Below are 25589 nucleotides of genomic sequence, written 5' to 3' on the forward strand. Positions count from 1 at the left end.
ATACAAGTCAGCCCTGGCGATCCTCGGCGCCATCTTTTTGAAGCAGCATTGCTGGCGGTGGAAAAAAAACCCGCTATTGTGCTAGCACCGAATGTGGGTGTTACCGGTAAGTCTTTGCAATGACTTACCGGCTATGGAGAGTGCTCAGCACGTGAGCCCTCTCCATGCACCGGGACCCGAAGCGCTGTCAGTAAGGGGTTAAATGAAGCTAAGCTCTGATTGGTTTCCATGGGCAACTAAACTAGTTTTACCTCAGAAACTTGATGATAAATCTTCCCCAATGTGCTTAGATTATCGGGATGCGGGTTTATCTACACTTGTATTTAGCTTCGGAACATTCTACCAGTATCTGACACATAGAAAAAGAGAGATGAGACAGGTGAGAGAGATGATGAGATCCATGAGATGGATATAAAGCACAATGACACTCTCATCTCTGCTGCCAGCACATGTTTTATCACCGCCTTATACTTTGCCATCAAAATGCTGGATCCTACTCTTATGTTCAGAGTTGGGCAAACCACAGACTCCTCTGGATCTCACCATCAGTTACCAACCCATTTAGCACTTCTACAGTTCCTGTGGAAAGAATGGGCAGGGAGCCCTCAACCAGGAGCTGCGCCGATCCCTTTACTGGGACAATATTATATGTGGTTTAAAAGTTTTCCTTCCATTTTTGTAGATTTAGTTTGGCAAAGAGTGCGATCTACACTGCAAAATGTGAAAGTGAAAATAGAAAAAAAAGAACACAAATGATAATAAGCATTAAAACAATTACTAATCCGGAGTAACCTGTACTTCCTGCTTAATGCCTATTCTCCTGCAGGTTCACACATGCAGTGTAAGCTTGCAGAAGGGAAAGGGATAGCAAACTTTATCCCAATCCCTTAAGGGGTCGTGGCTGTGTTACCTAGCAGGTGATCCGCAAATACAGGCTGCATGTAAATCATACTAGTGTTTCATCTGAGCGGCATCCGTATTTTTCCCATTCCGATCCACTTCCATGGGAAGGCATGGGCCACATCCACAGGGTGGAATCAGAACTGCTCTGAATTTTCAACAGCTTTCACACGGATCCCCGAGGCGGCATTGTTCATAGGAAAGGGTCCAAGGAAAAAAAAATGATAGATTGCATACGGCCAAAACCAACGGCCATGTGCATGTAGCCCAAGATCAGGACAGGAGGGCGTTATCTGCAACTTCAGTTACAAACTTCGAAACTAGTATTCCTGAAACATCACTAGTCGGCAAAAAAGTGGACACCTCACTCACGTGACTGACTGGGGATCTATCATACAATGTACAAATAACCAGCACAACATCCCCCATAGATACAGGCGCTCATTCTGGGTATTACTGTGCACCCTGTACTATAATCCTACCCTAGCGCACTACTGCTACCAATGTATTACTACAGGTTCTATAGAATTCTACTGGCGATAATAATCAACCATGCCTCAGAATAATCTCATCCCAGTCAGTGATATCAAAGCTACACATGACCTGACAAATACTGCGGTGCCTCTACATACTCCCGCCCCACCGCATGGTGGCGCTCTCCTCACTTGTGGCTGATAACTTCAGAATGTGACATAAGGCAACCCGGAGCAGTGACAGCCCCCCCACACATGACGTACCCGCTGGTCAGGTCCTGCTGCACTGTAAGCAGCCGCTCCCTCAGGTTCTCAAACATCGCGCTGCAGTAGGGCAGGACTCCCGGGCCAGCGCTGCACCATGCCCTCTAGCCACCGGCCCCGCTGTTTTTCCTCATAGCGTCACAGTAGTCACAAGGTTAGAGGCGGGGCCGGGAAAACAGACGGCCCCGCCCCCTGAGAGAGGAACGCGTTCTTTTTTTTTACAGCGATGCGTGTCCGCGCTTCTGACACTAGAGGGCAGTATCACCCTGGAAAACAAGGTTCATAATGCTCGGCGGTACAAGAACATAACAACTTGTAATACACGAGGTGGATTGACAGCAAATAAAGAATACAAAGCAATGTAAAGGTAAGGGAGAGCACTTTAGCTGGATGCTAGTAGGAGGAGAAGCTGGTATACACATACATTAAAGGTCTTTTACGTGGGACAGTAGTTACTATGGAGCTATGTGTCCTCTCCCATTCTTATATACAGATCACACATAACAGTCATCTTATGCTAGATGAGTCTTATCAGTTCCCTGCACTGGCCCGACAGAATGCACCATCTATTTTGTGGTGCACCTTTAACATATGGCGTTTGACACAATTTCCATGTTAAATACAGATCTTGGTCGGAGTCAGTCAGACCGACCAACGACATGCCCCCTTATTTGTGTAGCATGGAGGCTAGTGCAGTTGCGCCACAACAGGGTCACGTGCGACACAGCGGCGCAGACACTTCTTAAATACCTGTTCAAGCCATTTTAGCCTAGAAGAAGGTGCACAGTCCAACAAATGTGCGTCGTAAAGCCCTTAGAAAATGTGCCCTATTGTGGGGAATTCATTACGTTTTAAATAGCTTACCTAAAATCCCCCCGCCTCCCCGCCTACACTTTTTGTCCGTCCTCTCCTCCCCCATTCCCAAAGTGGCACGAAATTGGAGAAGCAAGGAGACTGGCGGGAAGGGTAGATTTATGTACTTTCTTTACCACACAACTGGTGTAGAAGGCTCAATGAATCTCCTCCGTTGTCTTCTCTCTGTGTTTGTAAGTCCCCTCTGTTTAGGGAATCCTCCACAGGGGTTTTTTCCTCTCCTAAGTGCTGAAGGGGGACTCTTTGTGAGTCGAGGATTTGCCATGGAATTGAGAATTATTAGTAAACTCGGATAACCTCATTTAACAAGGCTGTTGCTATACAACCAAATGCATTAAACTTTTATAATACCTTTTGATGCAAGACTTTATTAGTAAGCTAGATCAGATGCTTTTTCATTGAATTTGTGCCTACCGCTAGATATATGATGAATGCCATTGAGTGGCTTTTGTCAATGACGGGTTGGCCGGGTGCTGGCGCTGGGCCTGTTTGCATGGTCCATATATATTGGTTTTGCAGTGTGTTTTTATATGTACAGCTTGTACAGGTGAAAACAGTAAACCTTTATCCTTCTCTGCCTATGCAACCGGGGCTTAGCATTTTTCAGTGACTGGAGGAAGCCGGGGTCCTGATTACCTGAGTGGCTGTCTAGTGCAGCCTAGCCCACGGCTATGATCACTGGGCTTGGTATCAGAAACGGAGGCCTCGTCCACTGCCTAGCAGGTCTCCAGCAGGTGGTGCGTGCAAGACAATGGAGGATGATCCTGACAATGTGGGATTCTCCCTGGGGAAACCCGGTGTGTAGATGGGGAACCCTTGCCTCCCAGGCAGAGAGCTGCAAACTAGATTTCCATGATCAGGCTTACCAAGCAGCTCCTGACATGGAGAAGGATGAGTTCCTCAACACATTCAACTCTTTGCATCGGCAGGGGTGTTGCACATAGCCAAAAAAAACATTACAAGGCTGCAGTCATTTGAACTGGAACACATTCAGTTTTGCTGCACAGGCCCATCCTATACTGCTCAATATTTGTATGTATATAGAGTTTCTGGACACTCGCTGCGCTCTGCAAAGCCTTGCGCACCAAAGTGTCAAAACGAACTGTATTGGGGCCCGGCTAATGAAAGACTCTGTCCCTAGAAGTGATGCTGTGAAGCCAGGCCCTGCTTTCTTCCTCTTGGTTTCAGTTCCCATTTCTGCTGTTAGTACTTTTGGATTTCAAAGCTGGCAGGAGAGGAAAGAAGCAAGAAATAAAGGAGTAGGAGGAAAGAGGGTTCACAGAGAGGGTCGGGCCCACAGAGAGAGAGAGGCCCGCTGATGCAATACATGGGCTAGGTGCAGGAGTAGTGGCTCCTGGCTCGTGCACTGCAGTAGACATTTTCCGTCAGGCGGGGCCGGGGTTGCAAACTAACCTGCACCTGCTGCAAGACGAGGGTGCAGGCTGTCAGTGCATGCCCCTGTGTGCTTGTCTGCTTGTAAATGGAATCAAAGCAGTACATGTGAACGCACCCTCAGGCTTCATCCACATGAATGTTGTTTTAGGACGTGTTTTTTTCCTATAGCTAGCACAACTTAACATTTACAACTGGTATTTTTTACTTAGACCACGTTCATGCGGTGTGTTTTTATTGCATTTTAAAATACAATCCAAATGCTTCCCTGTGATCTCATGTTGAGATTACATTGCTTTACCATGACATTTAGCAAACACAATGGAAAGGAAATGTTAGATCTGCATGTGATCACGGTTGGAGCCTTTAGAATACATCTCAAAATGCAATGAAAATGCACTGTGGGAACGCAGCTATTTTGTTTTAGTAATGTTGTTCACAGTTAGGGGGAGGGGGGCCCTGTTTCAAATTTTGCCCTGGGGCCCAGATGACTATAGTTACGCCACTGAGTACAGGCTGTGCCATATCACAGTAAGGGGCAAACATGGAGGATAGATAACATATAAATCATAGGGCCCCTAAGCAAAAATCAGATTTGGTTTCCCCATTAAAAAGCCCCACACAGTTGTCCAAAATGAGTAATAGTAAAATCAGCCCTTTACATGTTTGTGTGATATTTTGTATAATTATGTGGCAGCTTAGTATACACCTGTTACTTCCTTGTAATTTACATTATACCTTTTGTATAGCTCTATTTTTGTTCTTTATTTATTCCTATGGTATTTGGATGCTGTCACTGGGTTCAACTTTTTTTGTTTATATTTGTTTTCATTATGTGTTGATAATGATTTTGAGCATTTTTCTATTTCTATTTTCTATTTAGGCATTAGTTTCCACTCTTTCTTTCAATTCGTTTTTTACATCGTTTCAGCCATCCTCTCTAAAATATGAGAGAACTGAATAATTTCACAAGAAATGCCTATAAGTTGCAAAACTTTCCCTTTACTGGCAGGAGTTTGTTGAGTAATATGGCAGAAGAGGGGATTTGCCAACAAAATGCAGTTACACTTACAGCAGCTTGTTTTTTTTTCATATTTAACCACTACAATGAAAAGTTAGTATATATGAGGTTTATGTGACATGGATACTTACATTTTATAAAGGAAACTTTAAAATGTGGTTTTGCACATGTAAAATAGTTTCCATATTTTCTGTAAAATCACTCTTGTTAACTAATTCACATTGATTGGATACAAAAGAACAAAGGAATGCCCTAAAGGAAATCAAAATCAAGCATGATAAACAAGGGACACTTACTCATAGATACAGTCATCATGATTGTGGTAATAGTCTTATATTTATTATTCATGGCTTACTTCTTTCTTAAATCAACCTTTAAAAAGTATGCTAATGAGCTTGAAGGGCTCTCTGAGGAGCTACCAGTGATTGTGATGGTAGATTTCCATTAACTTTAACCCCTTAACGACTTGACCTTTTTTAATTTTTTCACTTCCATTTTTCACTCACCACCTTCAAAAATCTATAACTTTTTTATTTTTCCACATAAAGAGCTCTGTGCTGGCTTATTTTCTGCGTAATAAATTGCACTTTGTAGTGACGGTATTAAATATTCCATGCCGTGTAATGGGAAGCGGGAAAAAAACTCCAAATGCAGTGAAAAAACACTTTTGCAACGTTTTCTTGTAGGCTTGGATTTTACAGCTTTCACTGTGCGCACCAAATGACATGTCTAATTTATTCTTTGGGTCGGTACGATTACGTGGATACCAAATTTGTATAGGTTTTATAATGGTTTCATACATTTTTGGGGGATTTTGCAATCTTCTGGCGCGAATAACTTTTTCATACTTCGGTGTACGGAGCTGTGGGCAGTGTCATTTTTTGCGACTTTTGATGGCGTTTTCATTGCTATAAGTTTTAGGACTGTGTGACATTTTGATCACTTTTTATTAATTAATTATTATTATTTTTATTATTATTATTAATTTTTTTTATATTTTTCAAAATGGCAAAAAAATGCCATTTTCAACTTTGTAGTATTTACAGATTTGCCACTGGCAAACTAGATTACCCATATCCAGACACATAATTGTGTATTTAAAACGTAACTTTTATTTTTGTGTCTGTTAATAAGGCCAAAATTAATGGCAGATTTAGGTGCTCAAACTACTACAGTAATTAAAAACACAGTGTCACACATACTCATAGTTGTAGCCAGGCTGAGTGAACTAGTGATGTGTCTGTTGAAGTACTGTCAATGGTTGTTATACTTGTGGCTGTGCTGTATGAGTCACCGCAGGGTATCCCTCTATAATTATTATCACTCACTCCTGTGTCAGTGTAGGTATCAGTGAAATATCACAGTCACTTTTTTTACAGCTCTGACGTGGCTAGAAGTTAACTAGTTGTAGTAAGTGACGACCTCACTGACCCATGTGTAGGGGATATTGCAACTGAGAATGCTTGTTGCATCAAATAACCACTGCGTCAGCTCAATTTACTGTCTCAGATTGTATATGTTGTGTATACACTGGGGGCTAGTCACTTACTACCACTAGTTAACTTCTAGCCACGTCAGAGCTGTAAAAAAAGTGACTGTGATATTTCACTGATACCTACACTGACACAGGAGTGAGTGATAATAATTATAGAGGGATACCCTGCGGTGACTCATACAGCACAGCCACAAGTATAACAACCATTGACAGTACTTCAACAGACACATCACTAGTTCACTCAGCCTGGCTACACCTATGAGTATGTGTGACACTGTGTTTTTAATTACTGTAGTAGTTTGAGCACCTAAATCTGCCATTAATTTTGGCCTTATTAACAGACACAAAAATAAAAGTTACGTTTTAAATACACAATTATGTATCTGGATATGGGTAATCTAGTTTGCCAGTGGCAAATCTGTAAATACTATTGAGCCTTATATCCCTGCCGACGCATAAGGTCCCCTTTGTTTTTGTATCATATTTTCAACTTTGGACGCTATTTTCCGTTACGGGGTTAAACACAGTGAAAAACCGTTATTATATTTTGATAGATCTGGCATTTTTGGACGTGGCGATACCTAATGTGTTTATGATTTTTACTGTTTATTTATTTTTATATCAGTTCTAGGGAAAGGGGGGTGATTTGAATTTTTAGCTTTTTTTATTATAATTTTTTTTTTAAACTTTTTTTTATTTTTACTTTTACTATTTTTCAGACTCCCTAGGGTACTTTAACCCTAGGTTGTCTGATCGATCCTACCATATACTGCCATACTGCAATATGGCAGTATATGGGGATTTTACTCTTCATTCTTTACAATGTGCTGATAGTACATTGTAATCAATGGGTTAAAACGAGACAGCTTCAGGCCTTTGTGAGACCCGAAGCTGTCATGGCAATGGATCGCCGTGGCATCTTTTTTAAGCCGTTGGCAGCATTGCCGGCTGCGATCGACGTGAAAGCACCCGCGATTGGTGCTAGCAATATGCAGCAAAGACTTACCGGCTATGGAGAGGGCTCGGACTGCGAGCCCTCTCCATGCACCGGTACCCTGCGTGCGCCGTACTAGTACGGTACGCGTTGGGAAGGGGTTAATAACAATCTAGGACTTTCCTAAATGTTATAAAAAATATTAATTTTTTATGTTTTTTTAAATTGTGTCTTATTTTATGGTAGTTATATTGGAACAAGTAGCATTTAAAGAGGACCTTTTGTTACCTCACACATGTGTGGGGGCTGCTACACATATTCAGGAGCACTTAGAATTTTTCTTCTAGTCCCCACGGTTGCGTAAATATTAACTGACCATTATAATCTATTTTTGGTGGGGGAGGAGGAACTGTGGTGTGTGCTATGCTAATATTCTCTCATAGTGTCAGTAGTGAGTTGTGATTTTTTTCTATGTTCATATAAAGGCTATGTTCACACACATTGTGCTCGTATTCTGTAGACATTGCGTTTGTCGCGTTTACACATACGCTTACATGCTGTTTACGTCAAGCTTACACACAATTTGAGCCTCGTTTATGTGACGTTTTACGCAAGTGGAGTTTGTGTTTGAGTTGCATTTACGCTTACGTGGCATTTGCGTCACACTTGTGTCATGTTTGTGCCCCTGAATCTGTGTACACGCCCCATCAGAATGGTATGCTCATCTCCACATGTATAATTTTAACTTCCTTCCCTCTCTTCCTTCCTACCTCTTTGCTTTTACATAGGTATCTAGTTTTTCTTCCACTTTGTATCTATATGTTTAAAAAAAATTATTTTTAGTTTTTAGAACTGTTTTGTGAAGGTATTTGATGAAAAATAAAGTTTGGTAAGTTTTTTTTATACTGTGTTCACCATGTAAAGAGCACTGTATACACAAGCAGTATTATACATTAATCCCTTCATGACCGATGGTCATTGGTGTCTGAATGTCCAGGTCAATTTTTAGCATTCTGTTATGTGCTTTTTTAAATGATGATATAGCTGGAAAAACTTTACATAATCAGTCATAACAATTTTTACACAAATAAAGTTACGGAGAGTCAGCTCACCTGGACATTGGGTTTGTTTCAAGTCTTATCAGCGGTTTGCCCGGACAACCCGGGTCTCAGGTACATAACATGAAAAGAAGGAAACTCCAGCTCCCGCTTTAGATAAAAATACCAATCTTCCAGCTTTATTCTTTCAGTTTAAAAAACATACACATGGTAGGCAGAAGCTCAGGACAGAGATAACAAGGGAACAATAGCGCAGGACCCTGTTAGCTTACACGTTTTGATAAAATCTTAATCATAGCTTGGTGTGCATTACACCTTGCAGGAATTTTAAAAGACCCGCCTGTAGGAGCACGTGACATTTAGAGCCAATGAACATGGATCATTGAATCCCAAAGGTTCCTGTGGATCAACAGGAAAGCTTGCTCCTTATGTCCCTTGCGTTTATGGTGATTTTCCGTTGTGACCTCGGCTTCGTTCCTGACTTTGCTACTTTGCTGCTTGCCCTGACCTTCTGCTACATCCTGACTCTGATCCCGTTCTTCCTGTCCTGCCTGCCTGACCACGATTCCATGCGTGCCTTCTGATTCTGTACATTGCCTTGGCCACCACCGCGGACAAAGTCATGCCTGTGGAGCGACCTGGTGGTACCACGCTGCAGCAAGTCCAACCCGCTTTGTGGCGGGCTCTGCTGAAAACCGGGTGCCACTTAGACTTTGGTCCTAGGTGTAGTGCAGTGGGTCCACTACCCCTGGTTCCTGACAGTAAAATGCGGCCATGGATCCCACCAAGATTCTGCTACCTAATGTATCCGATCTAACCACCATTGTGGCTCATCAGTCCCAGCAGATTGCCATGCAGGATTGACAGTTTGATCAGCTGGCTGCCATCATGCAGCAGCTGTTGGTGACCCAGCAGCAGCAGCATCCAGCTCCTGTGGCACTCTCTGCTACCACGGCTTCATCATGCAGAACCCAGACTGCATCTGTCCATGCCCTCTAAGTATGACGGAGAACCAAAGTTGTGTAGGGGGTTCATCACACAGTGCTCTCTGCACATCAAGCTGATGCCTTCATAGTTTATCTCTGAACGGCTTTCATGATAAGCCTCCTCTCCGGGAGGCATCCCCTCTGGGACAACAACAACCTTGTCACAGCTAACTTCTCCTCTTTCCTCACTGACTTCCGCTAAGTCTTTGAGGAACCAGCCCGGGCGTCTTCCATACAGACCACCCTACTTAATCTACGCCAAGGGGATTCCTCAGTTGGTGACTACGCGGTTTGATTCCGTACTTTAGCTTCCGAGCTGGACTGAAATGAGGCGGCCTTGCTCACTAACTTTAAAATTAACTGTCTAGTTGGATCAAAGAAGCCTTGTCTGCACGGGACCTGCTGTCTGCCCTGAGCGGCCTGATCACTCTGGCCACTCGGATTGATGTCCGCTTCTCTGAACACTCGGAGGAGCAGCGAGCTGAACAGGAGTAAGTCCAACGTATACCAGGCTTGGCTCCAGTTTTCCAAAATCCAACTCTACCATCCTCTGCATCTACTACCGAGGAACCCATGCAGGTGGATAGAACTCGGCTAACCTCCCAAGAGTGATCCAGGTGATGACAGTAGAACCTCTGACTCTATTGTACCAGCCCGGCGCCTTTTCTGTCTTGTCTTGTCCATCCTCAGCATCCGGGAAACGCATGCACGTTAGGGTTCTTGGGAGGAGTTTCAAGCCTCTGCCTTCCTAGATTCTGGCTCTGCAGGAGATTGGATGCTGCCCTAGTCTCCCAGTATCATCTTCCTGTGGTCTGCCTTGAGAAGCCGCTAGTTATCTCCTCCGTCAGTGGGCAAATTCTCTGTGATTTGGTCCAATATCGCACCAAGCCTCTATCTCTGCAAGTTGGGGCATTATATAAGGCGAGAGTGCTTCTCCGGTCCACATCCTCCGTATTATTGATCCTTCCTTGGTTGCAGCAACATGTTCCTGGCCTCAACTGGCAGTCTAGGGGAGGTTCTTCGCTGGGGTCCTGGATGCCAGTCTCACTGCCTCATGGCTTTACACCCGGTCCCCTCCATGGCCTCTTAATCCAAGCCTTTGGGGGATCTTATATAGACTATGCTGATGTCTTCTCGGTTCCTACGACTGCCCCATAGAGCTGCTCCTAGGCACATCACTTCCGCAAGGTCGAGTTTACCCACTCTCCATGCTGGAGACCGACTATGTCATCCTACATCAAGGAAAATTTGCAGAAGGGCTTCATTTGCAAGTCTTCTTCTCCTGCCGGTGTCGGATTCTTTTTTGTGGTTCTCTTCGCCCCTTTGACTACTGTGGACTTAATAAAGTTATGGTGGAGAACCATTATCCTTTTCCCCTAATCGCTGAACTCTTCGATCCTCTCCGTGGAGCCAAGGTCTTCACTAAATTGGATCTTCAGGAGCTTAGAATCTTATCCCCATCCGTGAGGGCTATGAGTGGAAGCCCACCTTCAACAATCAGGATGGGCACTTCGAATATATGGTCATGCCCTTTGGATTGTGCAATACGCCTGCAGGGTTTCAGGAAATTCGTCAACAACATTTTCAGAGACTTGCTTTACACTTGTGTCGTTGTCTACTTGGATGATATCCTGGTGTTCTCTTCTGATCTGGAATCTCATTTGGTCCACCTAAGACAAGTTCTCAGACGCCAATCGCCTATATGCCAAACTCAAGAAGTACCAGTTCCACCAGAAGAGCCTTCTCATCCTCAGATTTAGCATCTCCGACAGGAGTCTACAGATGGATCCTACCTAGTTGTCTGTGGTACTCCAGTGGCCTCGCCCAGTGGGACTTTTTTACCGGCAATTTATACCACATTTCTCCTCTCTAGTGTCTCCCATTATAGCATTGACAAAAAAAGACGCTCTAGCCTCCGGCGGCTGAAGAAGTGTTCTCCAAGCTGAAGTACTTCTTTGTCTCTGCTTTTGCCTTTTTTTTTCATATGGCCTGATATGGAAAAGTAATTCCAGCTGGAGGTAGACGCCTCATCTGTGGGTACTGGAGCAGTACTCGCCCAGAAAGGGCCCATAGGCCGAACGCTCACCTGTGGGTTCTTCTCTAAGTCTTTCTATAAATCTTCCAAACTGAATCACACTAAAGATGTCGACTATTCAACCCCTTAACTACCAATAGGACGAATCAGTAGATGGTAGGTGTGACCAATGAGCGACCACAGGGGGCGGCGCTATAGGTTTAAAAGGCGGAAGTGCCGTCTATCTGGCGCGATTAGCCAGTCAGCCTGCATACTATGTCCATGAGTCCAGCACCAGGACTGTGGACTAGCAGGATCTACTTCTCCACGGTTTAGCGTACAGCTAAGTGGTTCCAGGTGCATGCCACTTTATGCCGGACTCAGCCTTAGCCTAAAACAGACAGCGAGTCCTCTTAAAATCCCTCTGAAGAGTCATAAGACGAAACGCGTCAGGGAAGGTGTCGCAATACAGGGGGCATGCATACTTTATGTTAAGGACAGCTGTGGACTCCTCTTGTTAGGGCAGGAGTTTGAGGGGGTCTATAGGGACAGTATAGGTCCATATGCCCCTTTCTACCCAGCCCATCATCAACAAAGACGTCTGAATCACGGTAGGATATGGTTGCCTTCAAATGCAGGTGGTGACATAGTTACCTTTAAATGCAGGTGGTGACATTTTCCTTTCCAGTGGACGATTAAGACTTTTGATTGCACATTTCCGCACTATGTATGACTTCGTATAGGTGTTTTTAATATTACGAATTTTTTCATCAATTCAGATGCGATTTTACATAATTATTAATTAAATGTTATGTTTTCTACCCTCTATTATCCCTCTTTGCTGTCTGGTTCCCTTAACGACCTGGCCCTTTTTTGTTTTTTCATTTCCATTTTTCACTCCCCACCTTCACAAATTTATAACTTTTTAATTTTCACACGTAAAAAGAGCTCTGTGAGGGCTTATTTTCTGCATAACAAATTCCAGTTTATAGTCATAGTATTTAATATGCCATGCTGGGAAGCAGGAAAAATTTCCAAATGCAGTGAAAATGGTGAAAAAACGCATTTGCGCCATTTCTTGTGGGCTTGGATTTTTCGTCTTTCACGGTGCGCCCCAAATGACATGTCTTCTTTATTCTATGGGTTCGGTATGATTATGGGGATACCAAATTTGAATAGGTTTTATAGTGTTTTCATACATTTACAAAAATTTATACCTCCTGTACAAAAATGTTTTTTTTTTAAATTTTGCCATCTTCTGGCGCTAATAACTTTTTTACACTTTGTTGTGCGGAGCTGTGGGTGGTGTCATTTTTTGCGACTTTTGATGACGTTTTCAATGCTACCATTTTTTGGATTGATGACCTTTTGATTGCTTATTATTTTATTGAATTTTCTCATATTTTTCAAAATGGCAAAAAAGCCATTTTTTACTTTGGGCGCTATTTTCTGTCACGGGGCTAAACGCAGTGAAAAAAACATTATGATATTTTGATAAATTGGGCATTTTTTGGACAATGTGATATCTAATGTGTTTATGATTTTTACTGTTTATTTATATTTATATCAGTTCTAGGGAAAGGGGGTGAATTACAATTTTAGGTTTTTTTATTATAATTTTTTTTTACTTTTTTAATTTTAGTTTTTACTATTTTACAAACTTCCTAGGCTACATTAACCCTAGGTTGTCTGATTCATCCTATCATATACTGCCATACTACAGTATGGTAGTATATGAGGATTTTCTTCCTCATTCATTACAATGTGCTGATTGCACATTATAATGAAAGAGTTAAAAGACAGCCTCGGGTAGCGGCGTTCCTCGGCAACATGGCGTTGCACTGTATAGACTCGCTATGCAGAGCCGGCGGCTGCGCGTACTCGGCTGCGAAGCCGGAGCTACTGCACCTGCTTATTAACTCCAGCTTCGGAGCCAAGTATGCACAACCACCGGCTCTGCATAGAGTCTCTGCAGAGCGCGGACGAGTGCACGCAGCTACCAGTAGCTGTGCGCTGAAGCTCTCGTAGCAGGAGGATCCAAAGAGGCTACTAGGGCGTGGAGTAGCCGGAGCTGAAGCTACACAGGGCGGCCACTCCACTCCCTAGTAGCCTCTTTCAGATATTTGCATATTAGGTGAATAAAGATTTATAAAGTTACATGCCACCCAAGGATTAGCCCTAAAAAGGGCTCCCATCTCATTCATTAGTTGAATTTGCTAGGTTTCCTTTAAGCTCTACCCGCCAGGAGTTTTGGCGGGTTTGAATTTTTCCTGTGCAACACAGTCCTGATGCAGGATTCCAGCCACTCGCCCAGGGGCAGGGCTAGCATGTGCAGACTGGGTTTCCCAACCAGGTGGGGTTCAGCACCCTCTGGTTTTTCTCTGGAGAGACCTCTGGAGAAAGACCCAGAACTTTCCACCCAAGGGCTTTTTTATAAACTTCCCTTTGGAGTGTCCAGCTCAGGTTAGCAAACCAGCCCTCTGTATAATATAAGTTTAAACATGATATTTGATTGGTCACAGTAATTAACACTCCTTCTCAGGCAGATATTATTCAGCTGCATTAGCATTTATAGACACAGGGGGTGTCACTGAGTTGATCTGGCTCAAAGATTCCTATTACATGTATGGGGAGTTTAGTTTTGCAACACACTGCGTTGGCAGGGGTGTTGCACAGCTAGCTCATAGCTGCTACTTATGGATGTCTGAATGTACCCTAAATCAGACCAGAATTGGTAACTCATCTTGAAATATGATAATGCGAAAAAATAGAATAAATTATTCTATTTCTATGAGCTGCTACATTGGACAATGTAATTAATGTGAAGCAGGGTTAAGACCAGCAGTCAATAACGCATATTCCACTCGGGTAGTAGTGATGTGTCTTTCCCGAACTACCTCGCTCGAAGAACTGTCTCTTTTATGTGAACAAAGGGAGTCGGCTCCTGCACCTCTAATAGCGTAACCACACCCCTTTAACTCAATAAAATCGGGTGTGGAGAGGGGTGTCTGACTGGACTGAGGCTCCCTTTTATAAATTTAATAGGGTGCCATTCAGGACGGTTCTCTAATAATCTATCTCACTAAAAAAAAGCTGGACTTCCCATCACTATTGGGTACACTGGACTACAGCAACACCTGTTGCTCTGTGTCTCTGCCACCTAAAGAAGGAGTTGTAGAGGAGAGGATTGATTGATAGAGAAAAGGATTATGGGTGAATATAAAGACAAAGTAGATGGGTAAATCACATGTGCAGGGTAGAGAAGGACTTACAGCACATGGCAGAGTGGAGAGAGCCCTATACTGAGACTGACACAGCAGTACAATTACTCAGATTTGAGAATAGACTTTATAGTTATTAAAGAGTTTGCAAGAGAACCGTTCCTGAAAGGAATGACAGAGTGCACAAATTTTGCAGAAAGCTTGCCATCATCTCTGGCAACAGGGACCCAATGATTGGACTGTTATTTGCATTGTTAAAGCGTAAGTGCATATAATCCTGTGCAGGTAAAAAGTGTGGGCTGTACCTACAGAGTGCGTCATAGTGAGTTGTGTCATTTGTGTTGTAGTCTGATTTAACCATTTGTTGCTCATTCAACACCCCTGCCAATACATAGGCAGGCTGGTAGTTGCGAATAGCGCCCTGTCCAGGTCGGGAGCTGTTAGGGGGAGTCGTGAACCCTCTATGAAGGTTCTACAGCCTGAACATTAAGTAATTGCAGCTGTAGATTTTTCCTGGAAAGGCAATAGTTAAATGGGTGTAAGCTGTTATCCAATTATGTGGCTGTATTGTAAACTGGAGTGTGATTGGAGAGGTGTTACCATCTGACCAGGGGAGTATTAAACCCCTGTGCAGGGGGAGCACATGGTCCAGTCTGCAGAGTCTTTGAGCACATGGTCAGAGTGAACAGAGAGTCAGTGTACAGCACACCTTTAGTGATGTCACAGAAATCAATCCCAGGAACTGAGTCAAGAGACTATAACCAGAGCTGCAGCTTCCACAGTTTGGACACAGCTCCATCTCCATTATCACAGCCTGCATATACCATCAGGCTGGTGCCTTATCCTGCGGACCACTTTCCACGACCAATCCAGTACCGGAATCCGAATGTGCTGTTGACCCTTCTGGCCTGTTGCCTGCTATCTGTTGTTCAATAAAAAGCTGTGGGTTAATTTGCACAATGTTGCTTCCGCCTGATCCCTAGATACAGCTGTCTACCACCTCGGGCTTCCTCATCCATTACCCAGGGACTCATCTTACAGACACTTAGGGGTTGCCCCAGGCAGAACAGTACCTCAGCATCTCCATCCATATTTGTTGCACACACCAACTGCTGGAGACCTGCCAGGCTGTAGGACAGCTCTCCGATTCTCATACCAAGCACCGTGACATCGGCATGCCCTCGGCCGCAATCACCAGCCACTTCGATATTTTGGCTGTCTCCAGACCCCAATAAAAGGCTAGGCCCCGGTGGGGTATGTTGCAGTCTTAGAGATCATTATTTAAAGGGACCTATCTGCACTATTATCCCAGCCAGGCCTGATGTATGAAATTACCCTTTACTTGCACTATAAACAGGCAAACTGCATTTAGTGCAGTTTACCCTGTTCTTAGAAAATGTGCCCCATTGCGTTTGAATTCCCCATAGATATAATATTGCCCTCTTTGCCTATACAGAATAATAGAGAACAGACTTGTATCTGAGCAGGCCTGCAGGCCTATTATAAGATAGGTAGTTCATCTATTCAGTATACAATTGCTTTAAAAAAAAGACATATATCAATTTAATGAGCAATACAGTTGGCTTCAACAGTGCAAGAGCTGTAAGGGAAGGGTTAAATTAATTGTAATTTATTGAGTTGTGTGTTTCTGTCTAGGCAGAGGAGACTTGATATTTGCTGGAGAAGTAATAGTGCCCTCTATCAACCTGCCACACAGCCTGGCTTGTGTAACAGTAACAGGTTCTCTAGTCATCAGCCGGAGATCAGTGAACCTTTCAGTGAAGATGCCAATACAATAAAGAACTGGTGCAATTCACATCGACATTGGCATTGAGTTCTAGATGCACAATGAGGTTAGTAAAAAGAATAAGTGAATTGATTTCACCTTGTCATTTTACAGCTGCAGGATTCTAATAGCATTTCTCCTCCAATTTAGGTATGTAAATACCATACTCTGCTCTTTAGCATATAATGTAAAACTCTGACAAGCTAATTTCAGAATGTGATTTGTGGCTGCTTAGAGATAGTTGACTGAATTCATTATTTCCATGCTGACAAGACCACACTTTAAAATGATGATCCTTAAAAACTCATTGGGAGAATTCATTAATGTGACATTGCTAAGTAACACTAGTCTAGTGCTGCATCAGATTCGTAGACTTTGATGATGACTCTTTCGAAGTTTAAGACTGTCGAGATCCACTTTTAGACCTGTTTTTAGCGCACTCTCCTTATTTTTTTGCACAGACTATTATCTGCCCTGCCATGCCCCCTTTCTCCAGGCCATTTGTCGGAAAAATGCCAACAAAGGTATAAAGCATAAATAAATGTGTTTTAGACAGATTTCTAATGTTTTCCCCTTTATCTATTATATTACACAATTAAAAAGAAAATAGATGAACATGTCTCATAATACTAAACTATTGTATTACATCAGGCCATGACACATTAATAATAATAATTATATGCCAGGTCAACAATTACAGTTAAAGCAACCTGTTATCAGAAAATGGACTAATAAACTATTACCAATATGTTGCCAAGCAGCTCATGTTTCTTTCATTGTCCAGTGAGGTGGCATCATCCAGAATATCACCTCTTAATTGAAATGTAAATTGGTTGTAAAAAGTCAAGGAGGCAGAGAGTTCAGCACTGAAGTTAAGCTCTCCCCACCTCTGAATGCATTCTCCCCTGGGACATCCTTTACCAGCCGTTAGGAAATCTGTTTAGTAAGGTCTCTGCATGCAGGACCATCAAGTACACCGATTTGGGCATGAGGTGGGGATAGATTGACTTTGGTGAAAAACTGTCCTTCTACTTGACTTGATACAACTAATTTACATCTTACTTCAAAGCTGACTTTCTCGTTTATGCCACCACACTGGGCCATGAAAGAAACATGGCCTAAAAGCTGTGCAGCTGCCTGACAACATACTACTAGAGGTTTATTAGGTCAGTTTCTGCTTAGAGGTTCCCCCACTTAGGACATTTATCTCCATCTTCAGTAGCGTAGAAGAGTGTCTCATCACAAGAAAAGGGCCTATAGGCTTTTTCCCATGTGAACAGAATGTTGGTGCATTCAGTTCTCTAATTACTTTCATGGGACAGCTATCTCCCTCAGCCCCATAGAAGTGAATGGAGCACTTGTAGAAAACGCACACAAATGCTTCTTTCATATTCATTACTTGCAAGTACTGGGTCCCCTTTTTCATGATCTTATGGGGGTTCCATTGATTGAACCTACGATTATGAGACATTGATACGGATACGGTATGAAGACAGTGACATACATGCATATGCGGAGATAAACATCATATATATATGGATTCTTACAGCACAGGAAAACAGGATTGGAAATATCGTAGGTACGTGTGAAGGAGGCCTTTATGCAATAATAAAACACTCAATCTTTATTGGTAATTATTAAAAACAATGAAAAACAAACCAAAAGGGTGTGTAAGTACTCAAGCTAACTATGATAAGTAAGGAATTGATCCCTCTCTGCTGCCTAAATCTAGGCTGGACCACATGCGCTGGCAGGACTGCGGTAATGTAAGTATAGATGCATATAAAATATGCTATGAACTGTAAACAAGACATTGCTATATTGAAGGAGCATAAAAGATATCACCATTGTCCGTAGTGTAGGGAGAGGCTACCACCCCACACATGTCGCTTCTGCTTTGTGGCTTTGTCAGGCAGGATTGCAGACCCCTGACGGTGGACCGCTGAGGAAAAGATGTAAAAAGCCCATTGGAATATGGTGTAACAGTTTCAGCAACTCTACCTTATTTGAATTTTCTTTTCCAGTTTCCCTGTACAATGTAGAAAACAAAAAAGGAGGTAAAAATGGAGATGCAAAAAAGGGGATCAGTAAGAAAAGGGTTAACATTGTTGTTTGTTTCATTTTTTTCATAACTTAGTGGAATGAAGTTTGTGTGATGCCATTCTCTATTAGTTCTTAATAATTCATTTTATACAGATGGAAAGGAGAGCCGAAGCTAGAATATAAATTGAATATTTATCATCTTGACAAATATGAATGTTTACTAATATAACATTGCAACACAAAATATTATTGGATTTGACAGATAACAAAACTGTCTCAGCCAAAGTGAATGAGACACCCCCCTAATTATTCCCTGTTGGCTACATGCATCTCTTTTAGTAACAGTGAATTAACACAAATAGAAAATCTGTCAGAGTGAAGAGAAGGAGAAAGTTGTCACTTGTTTATTTGAGGAAAAATGCAGCCATTGTGGCTCCTTCTCTTTCCCCTGTTACAGGGCTGTCAGGTATGGGGGATTGTTTACTGATGATGATGATGATTGCCTTGTGGTCCGCACTATGGCAGCTCCGGTCTCTGCTAGGAGAGGGCAGGATGGGCACAATGTTAGTTGTGGTGCCAGGGCACTTCAGGAGGTAGGGACCCTGTATACTGTGTGGGAAGGTGCAGGAAATTAAACACTGGTATATGTACAGTACATCTTGTCTGTAGTACATTTCTGTATAAGTTCATATATAAGGCGCACCTTTGATTTCTTAGAAAATTAAAGGATTTTTGGTGCGCCTTATAGGCCAAAAAATACGGTATTATTCACAGTAGAAATGTACATGGATCGCACGTTTCATGCTAAAGGAAATTATTGAGGATCACTAATAATCCTTAGAAAAGATTTGTCAAAGGAAATCTACTACTTTACCAACATAACAAATACCTACACATACTCATCTGTCCTCCTCTTCATCTTGTCTTAAGTCTTTTTTCTAGGCGATCCCGGCGTGTCAAGATTAGCGAAGACCACTGCAAGGATCAAGATGAAGAGAAGGACACTGACACACACTTGTGTTCCGGCAGTTTCCACTCTTCTTTAACTGGTTAGCCACCGCCCACCATGTATTCACTGCGGCGGCCGGGTCCTGCTGCATGGAGAGCGGGCGTTATATACTGTAGTATGGCAGTATATGATAGGATCGATCAGACAACCTAGGGTTAAAGTACCCTAGGGAGTCTGAAAAATAGTAAAAATAAAAAAAGTTAAAAAAATTTATAATAAAAAAACCTAAAAATTCAAATTACCCCCCTTTCCCTAGAACTGACATAAATATAAATAAACAGTAAAAATCATAAACACATTAGGTATCTACGCGTCTGAAAATGCCCGATCTACCAAATATATTAACGGTTTTTCAATGTGTTTAACTCCGTAACGGAAAATAGCGCCCAAAGTCGAAAATGGCACTTTTTTGCCATTTTGAAAAATATAAAAAAATCTATAAAATTGATCAAAAGGTCGTATAGTCCTAAAAATGATATCATTGAAAATATTAGCAAATGTCGCAAAAAATGACACCACCCACAGCTCCGTACACCAAAGTATAAAAAAGTTATTAGCGCCAGAAGATGGCAAAATAATTTTTTTTTTTTTACATTTTTGTAAATGTATGAAAACATTATAAAACCTATACAAATTTGGTATCCCCGTAATCGTACCAACCCAAAGAATAAAGCAGACCTGTCATTTGGGGCACTCAGTGAAAGCCGTAATATCCAGGCCAACAAGAAAATGGCGCAAATGCGTTTTTTCACCATTTTCACTGCCTTTTGAATTTTTTCGCTGCTTCCCAGTACATGGAATTAAATATTCAATACCATCGCTATGAAGTGCAATTTGTTTTGCAGAAAACAAGCCATCACACAGCTCTTTACGTGTAAAAATAAAAAAGTTATAGATTTTTGAAGGTGGGGAGTGAAAAATGGAAATGAAAATCCAGGAAAGGGCCTGGTCCTTAACCGGTTAAGCTTCATATGCCCTTGTTTTAATTCCTTTCCAACATGCGGGTGCATGGAGAGGGCTCATTGGCTGAGGCCTTTCCATAGCCCGTAAGGTGCATATTGCAGCAAACACTTTATCGGTTACCGGTTATCACCTCCATCGCATGGCGATCTTATCCGACGCCATCTTGGTTAAGATCGCCGCTCCCCGTGACGTCAACGGGGAGTGGCGATCGGTTGCCATGATCGTCTCGGGTCTTCAGAAGACGTGACTCGTTTTAACACATTCATTAGAATGTGTGATTTGCACATTATAATGAATGAGGAGGAAAATCCCCATATACTGCTATACTGTAGTATGGCAGTATATGGTAGGATCGATAAGAGTTAAAAAAAAATTATATAAAAAAAAAAAAATTCAAATCACCCCCCTTTTCCTAGAAGTCATATAAATAATCAGTAAAATTCATAAACACATTATGGCAGATTTACTTACCCGGTCCATTCGCGATCCAGCGGCGCGTTCTCTGCGCTGGATTCGGGTCCGGCCGGGATTTAATAAGGTAGTTCCTCCGCCGTCCACCAGGTGGCGCTGCTGCGCTGAAAAGCATCAGAACGCGCAGGAGTTCACCGGCTCGGGCTGAGTGAAGGTAAGCGCGCCCCGAGCGACACATTTTCCGTTCTTAAATGCGGCGGTTTTTCCGAATACGTCGGGTTTTCGTTCAGCCACGCCCCCCGATTTCCGTTGCGCGCATGGCGGCGCCGATGCGCCACAATCCGATCACGTGTGCCAAAATCCCGGGGCAATTCAGATACAATCGGTGCAAATCGGAAATATTCGGGTAACACGTCGGGAAAACGCGAATCGGGCCCTTAGTAAATGACCCCCATTAGGTATCACCGCGTTCGAAAATGCCTGATCTATCAAAATATAATGGTTTTTCCACCGCGTTTAACCCCATAACGGAAAATAATGCACAAAGTCAAAAATAGCACCTTTCTTCTTGCTTCCCAGTACACTGCATGGACTATTAAATACCGTCACTATGGAGTGCAGTTTATTATGCAGAAAACAAGCCCTCACACAGCTCTTTACATAATAAAAAAGTTATAGATATTTGATGGTGGGGATTGAAAAATGGAAAAGTGCCAGGTCGTTAAGGGGTTAAAGAAAAAAAAAGGCTTTCAAATAATGCAAATGAGCCTAAGGGGCTCCAGCCTCCATTAACACCTATGGAACCTAGAGGCCCTCATTTGCATAATTTAAAGCCTCTTTTGTGAAAACCAGAGCATAAAAAGCTATATGAAGAGCAGATCCTGTCAGAGGGGGCACACACCAGTATGTAAGTTTGCTTGCTTTACATTCTTTCATATTGGTATCGGTAGATATTGCTATATCAGCAAGTTCTAAGATAGGGATAGAAAGAATAGATGCTTGCCACCTTACTATAAAAAATAATTAGTCAGCACCAATTGTGCAAGTTCTCCCACTTATAAGGCTGAGAGAGGACTGTAATTGACATCATAGTTAGACCTCAACTATGAGAGACAAAATGTGAAAACATATCCAGAAAATCACATTGGCCACATTTACCCTGGCCCTGCGCCAGTTTTCTGTCGGACTTGGTACATTCTTTCTAGTGCAAACTGCTTGCACAGGTATTTAACAAGTGTCAGGGCCCCATATGTGTCGCACAAGATTTGTGTTGCAGCTGCACTCCACCCGAAACAAATTTTTGCACTCAAAATCTCACAATACATGGGCCCATTTATTGTTTCATGTTCACAGCTCAGTTGTTCTGGTACTTTGCAGAAAAACAGCCCCCCATCATGATGTTGCCACCCCTGTGCCTCAATGTAGGTATGGTGTTCTTTAGATGCAACTCAGCATTCACACTCCTTCAAGCAGGAGGTGTGTTTCTACAAAATAGTTCTACTTTGGGTTCATATGACATTCGTCCAATACTCATTCAAATACTCTGTAGCAAACTTCAGGCGGGCCAGGATATGTACTGGCATGAGCAGGGGACACGTCTGGCACTGAAGACTGCCAGTACTCATGATAACTGTCAATTGTTCTTCCACACATGGCACAAATAATACACCAGGACCAATGGGGAAGCCCAGACCCTTTTCTAATTACACCTATCATGCCAGGCCCCGCCTCCATGAAAATTGATCCTGAGAAGGTCAAAGATTCTGATTCTGCCTTAGGCCTGGCTGTGGCTACCAACAACATTATTAACAATCTATTGTATTTGAGTGTGTGTGGGAGGATATGTATGTATGTCCACTAAAGGACTCTGCACCAGTTTGTTTACAATCTCCAAATTTTGCATAGCCGCTCTCTGTGGGAACTCTCTCAGGGAACATCATAGACTAGGTTTTAAGCTGAATTTTTAACCCTGCACTTTCCACCATATACAGGAGCCGTTGTCTGCTGCTGCTGTGGCAGTTAGAAGCTGAGCCGTGATTGGTTGATATGATTAATATGAGCTCTGACCTTTGATTTGTGTCACAGGTGCACCAGTGTAGTGGCACCCCAGCATGGCAGCCACTCTTACCTGTCCGCGCTCCAGTGACTGGGTCCCACTTAGACTCTGTCCCAGGTGTTGTCTTACTCCATCACTCGTGGCGGTTCAGTGGGTCAACTACCACCTGACAGTAAGATTCGGCCATAGATCCTGTCACGGGACCTCTTCCTGAAGTAGCTGACCTCCCCACCATCGTGGCTCAGCAGTCCCAGAAGATCTCCATGCAAGCCCAGCAGCTTAATCAACTTACCTCTGTCATGCAGCAGTTCTTGGGCACCCAGCAGGGGCGTCCAGTTTCAGTGGCACCTTCCGCTACAGAGTCTTCTCTAAAACCCAGACTGCGTTTGTCTGTGCCCTCCAAGTATGACGGAGATGCCAAGTTGTGCCGATGCTTTATCACCCAATGCTCACTGCACATCGAGCAGATACCAACACAGTTCACCACAGAAAGGTCTAAGGTGGCATTTGTGGTCAGCCTACTCTCAGGGAAAGCCCTGGTCTGGGCCACCCCTCTCTTGGACAGGGAACTACAACATTACTGCTTTCCTTGCAAAATTCTGGTCCCTCTTCGAGGAACCAGCCCAGATGAGACTGCCCTGTTGAATTTGCGTCAAGGTGACTTGTCAGTTGGCAACTACACGTTTCAATTCCTCTTGCCTCCAAGCTTTCTTGGAAAGGACTGTCAAGTTGTATGAAAGATCTGCCGTCTTCTCTGAGTTACCTCATCTCCCTGTCCACTCGGATGGATATCAGTTTCTCAGAGCGTCTGAAGGAGAAGGGCCTAGAACATATGCAGATCTGGACCCGTCGTCTGCCCTGCTTGGCACCAGCTTTCCAAAGACCGCCACAGTCGCCCTCCTTGTCTGCTGCAGAGGAGGCCATGCAGGTGGATAAAGCTCGTCTGACAACCCAAGAGTGCTCCAGATGACAGGAGAATCTGTGTCTATATTGTGCCAGTCTGGAGAAAGAAAAACTCATTTTATGTGCTACCCCGATCTATGTCTTCTGTTCCCCTGGGTCTTCTGTGGTTGCAGCATAATGCTCCTGTTCTCTACTGGCAGACCAGGGAAGTTCTTTATTGGGGACCTGATTGCCAGTCACGCTGTCTGGGTGCACTTCATTCTGTATGCACCATGTCTTCTCTAGTGTCTTCCAAGCCCCTGTTGGGTCTTCTTATATGGACTTTGCCGATGCCTGAAAGAAGCACACACCACATATACACACATACAGCAAATAAACACATAGGGGGATATTTATCAGGACCTCTGCGCACCGCCAGTGGCGCAGAGGCCCTGAAATAATCGCAAATGCTAGCTTATTGCTAGCTTATGCGATTATTTTCCCCAATCCGCCACCTTCACGCCAGTGGGGCGTGAAGGGGGAGCACGGCCGGCCGAGCGGGGGGCGCGGCCGGACGGGAGTGGGCTACTGGTGAGTGGGGGGGGGGGACATAAATTATGGCTACTGGTGGGGGGGGGCATTAATTATGGCTACTGGTGGGGGGGCATTAATTATGGTTACAGTGGGGGGGGCATTAATTATGGCTACTAGTAAGGGGGGGGAAATTAATTATGGCTACTAGTGGGGGGGACATTAATTATGGCTACTGGAGAGGGGGTACATTAATTATGGCTACTAGTGAGGAAGGGACATTAATTATGGCTACTAGTGGGGGGGGCATTAATTATGGCTACTGCTGGGGTTGACGGGACATTAATTACGGCTACTGGTGGATAACCTAGGCCTCTTCGGGACGGATTTCTTTTTGAGGAGTATTCGGAGGTTGCAGTAGCATCGGGTACTTCCAGAGGTGGTGGATATTAGCAAAATGTCGTCTGGCCCTGTGATTTTGGTAGTTCACACAGGAGGTAACGACCTGGGGTTCTTAAGAGTGGCTGACCTGCTAACAATGATGCGGACAGATGTTGACTGTTTTGCAGCCTTTTTTCCTCACCTCACTCTTGTTTGGTCAGAGGTGGTGCCAAGGTAAGTTTGGCTAGGCGCCAGGGACGCAGGTCAGTATTATCATTAATTCCAGTATGTCCCGCTTCATCAGATCTAAAGGGCAGTGGTTTTAGAGGGTAATAACAGGGCCCTCCTGCGCCAAGACGGGCACATCTGAATGAAATAGGCTTTGACATTTTTCTTTCAGGCATTCAGGATGGTGTTGACCAAGCTTTATTTCTATTGACTCAGGGCCGGAGCTCAGTTTAGGGGTATACTGAGCCCCTAGTGACGGATTAAGGAACTTATCATCGCCTGGAAGTTCGCAGTGCCGGGTGGGAGTCCATCAGGGCAGTCCGCTTCAGGCAGAAGGACTTCAAGAAATGTGTATTATGTTGTTTTCCTTACAGTTGTAAAATTATTTATTTTAAGAGAATTAAATAGCTGTGGCATTTTCCACCAAACATGTAGTCTTTCTTCTTTATTCAGGTGGAGTCTGCCTATTAAGTGCCTATGTGCTGCACACCTCTCTCATGGAGCTACAAACAGTCAGGGTTGATCCAGTAAACCCAAATTGTAAAACATAGAAAATAAGTTCTGACCGGAGCTCCCGATTCCCTTGTTTCCGTGTGTCCTTCTCTTCCAATATGTCACTCACAAAATAGAGCAGTTCACACTCCTCCAGCACAAATTCCTGAATCCTC

General features: G+C 43.4%; 1 protein-coding gene and 1 long non-coding RNA gene across 6 annotated transcripts in view; one reads left to right on the forward strand and one right to left on the reverse strand.

The window, feature by feature from the left end:
• The window catches only part of DTNBP1 (dystrobrevin binding protein 1), a 75506-nt gene extending 73728 nt beyond the window's left edge, over positions 1–1778 (reverse strand). For all 4 annotated transcript variants that reach the window (XM_072152636.1, XM_072152635.1, XM_072152638.1 and 1 more), the window contains exon 1: positions 1638–1778. In XM_072152636.1, the coding sequence (XP_072008737.1) occupies positions 1638–1693 (56 nt within the window). In that variant the 5' untranslated portion in view covers positions 1694–1778. The remainder of the gene's footprint in view (positions 1–1637) is intronic.
• Positions 1694–25328, forward strand: LOC140133056 (uncharacterized). Of its 2 annotated transcripts, none has more exons than XR_011855783.1 (3): positions 1694–2004; positions 16288–16484; positions 16879–19096. It is a non-coding gene; the product is annotated as an uncharacterized lncRNA (long non-coding RNA). The 2 variants fall into 2 exon arrangements; XR_011855782.1 differs by lacking the exon at positions 16879–19096 and adding an exon at positions 25094–25328 and having other exon boundaries at positions 1698–2004.
• Positions 25329–25589: the final 261 nt, after the last annotated feature.

Source organism: Engystomops pustulosus, chromosome 5 (assembly GCF_040894005.1).
Source record: "Engystomops pustulosus chromosome 5, aEngPut4.maternal, whole genome shotgun sequence".
NCBI classification, from domain to species: domain Eukaryota; kingdom Metazoa; phylum Chordata; class Amphibia; order Anura; family Leptodactylidae; genus Engystomops; species Engystomops pustulosus.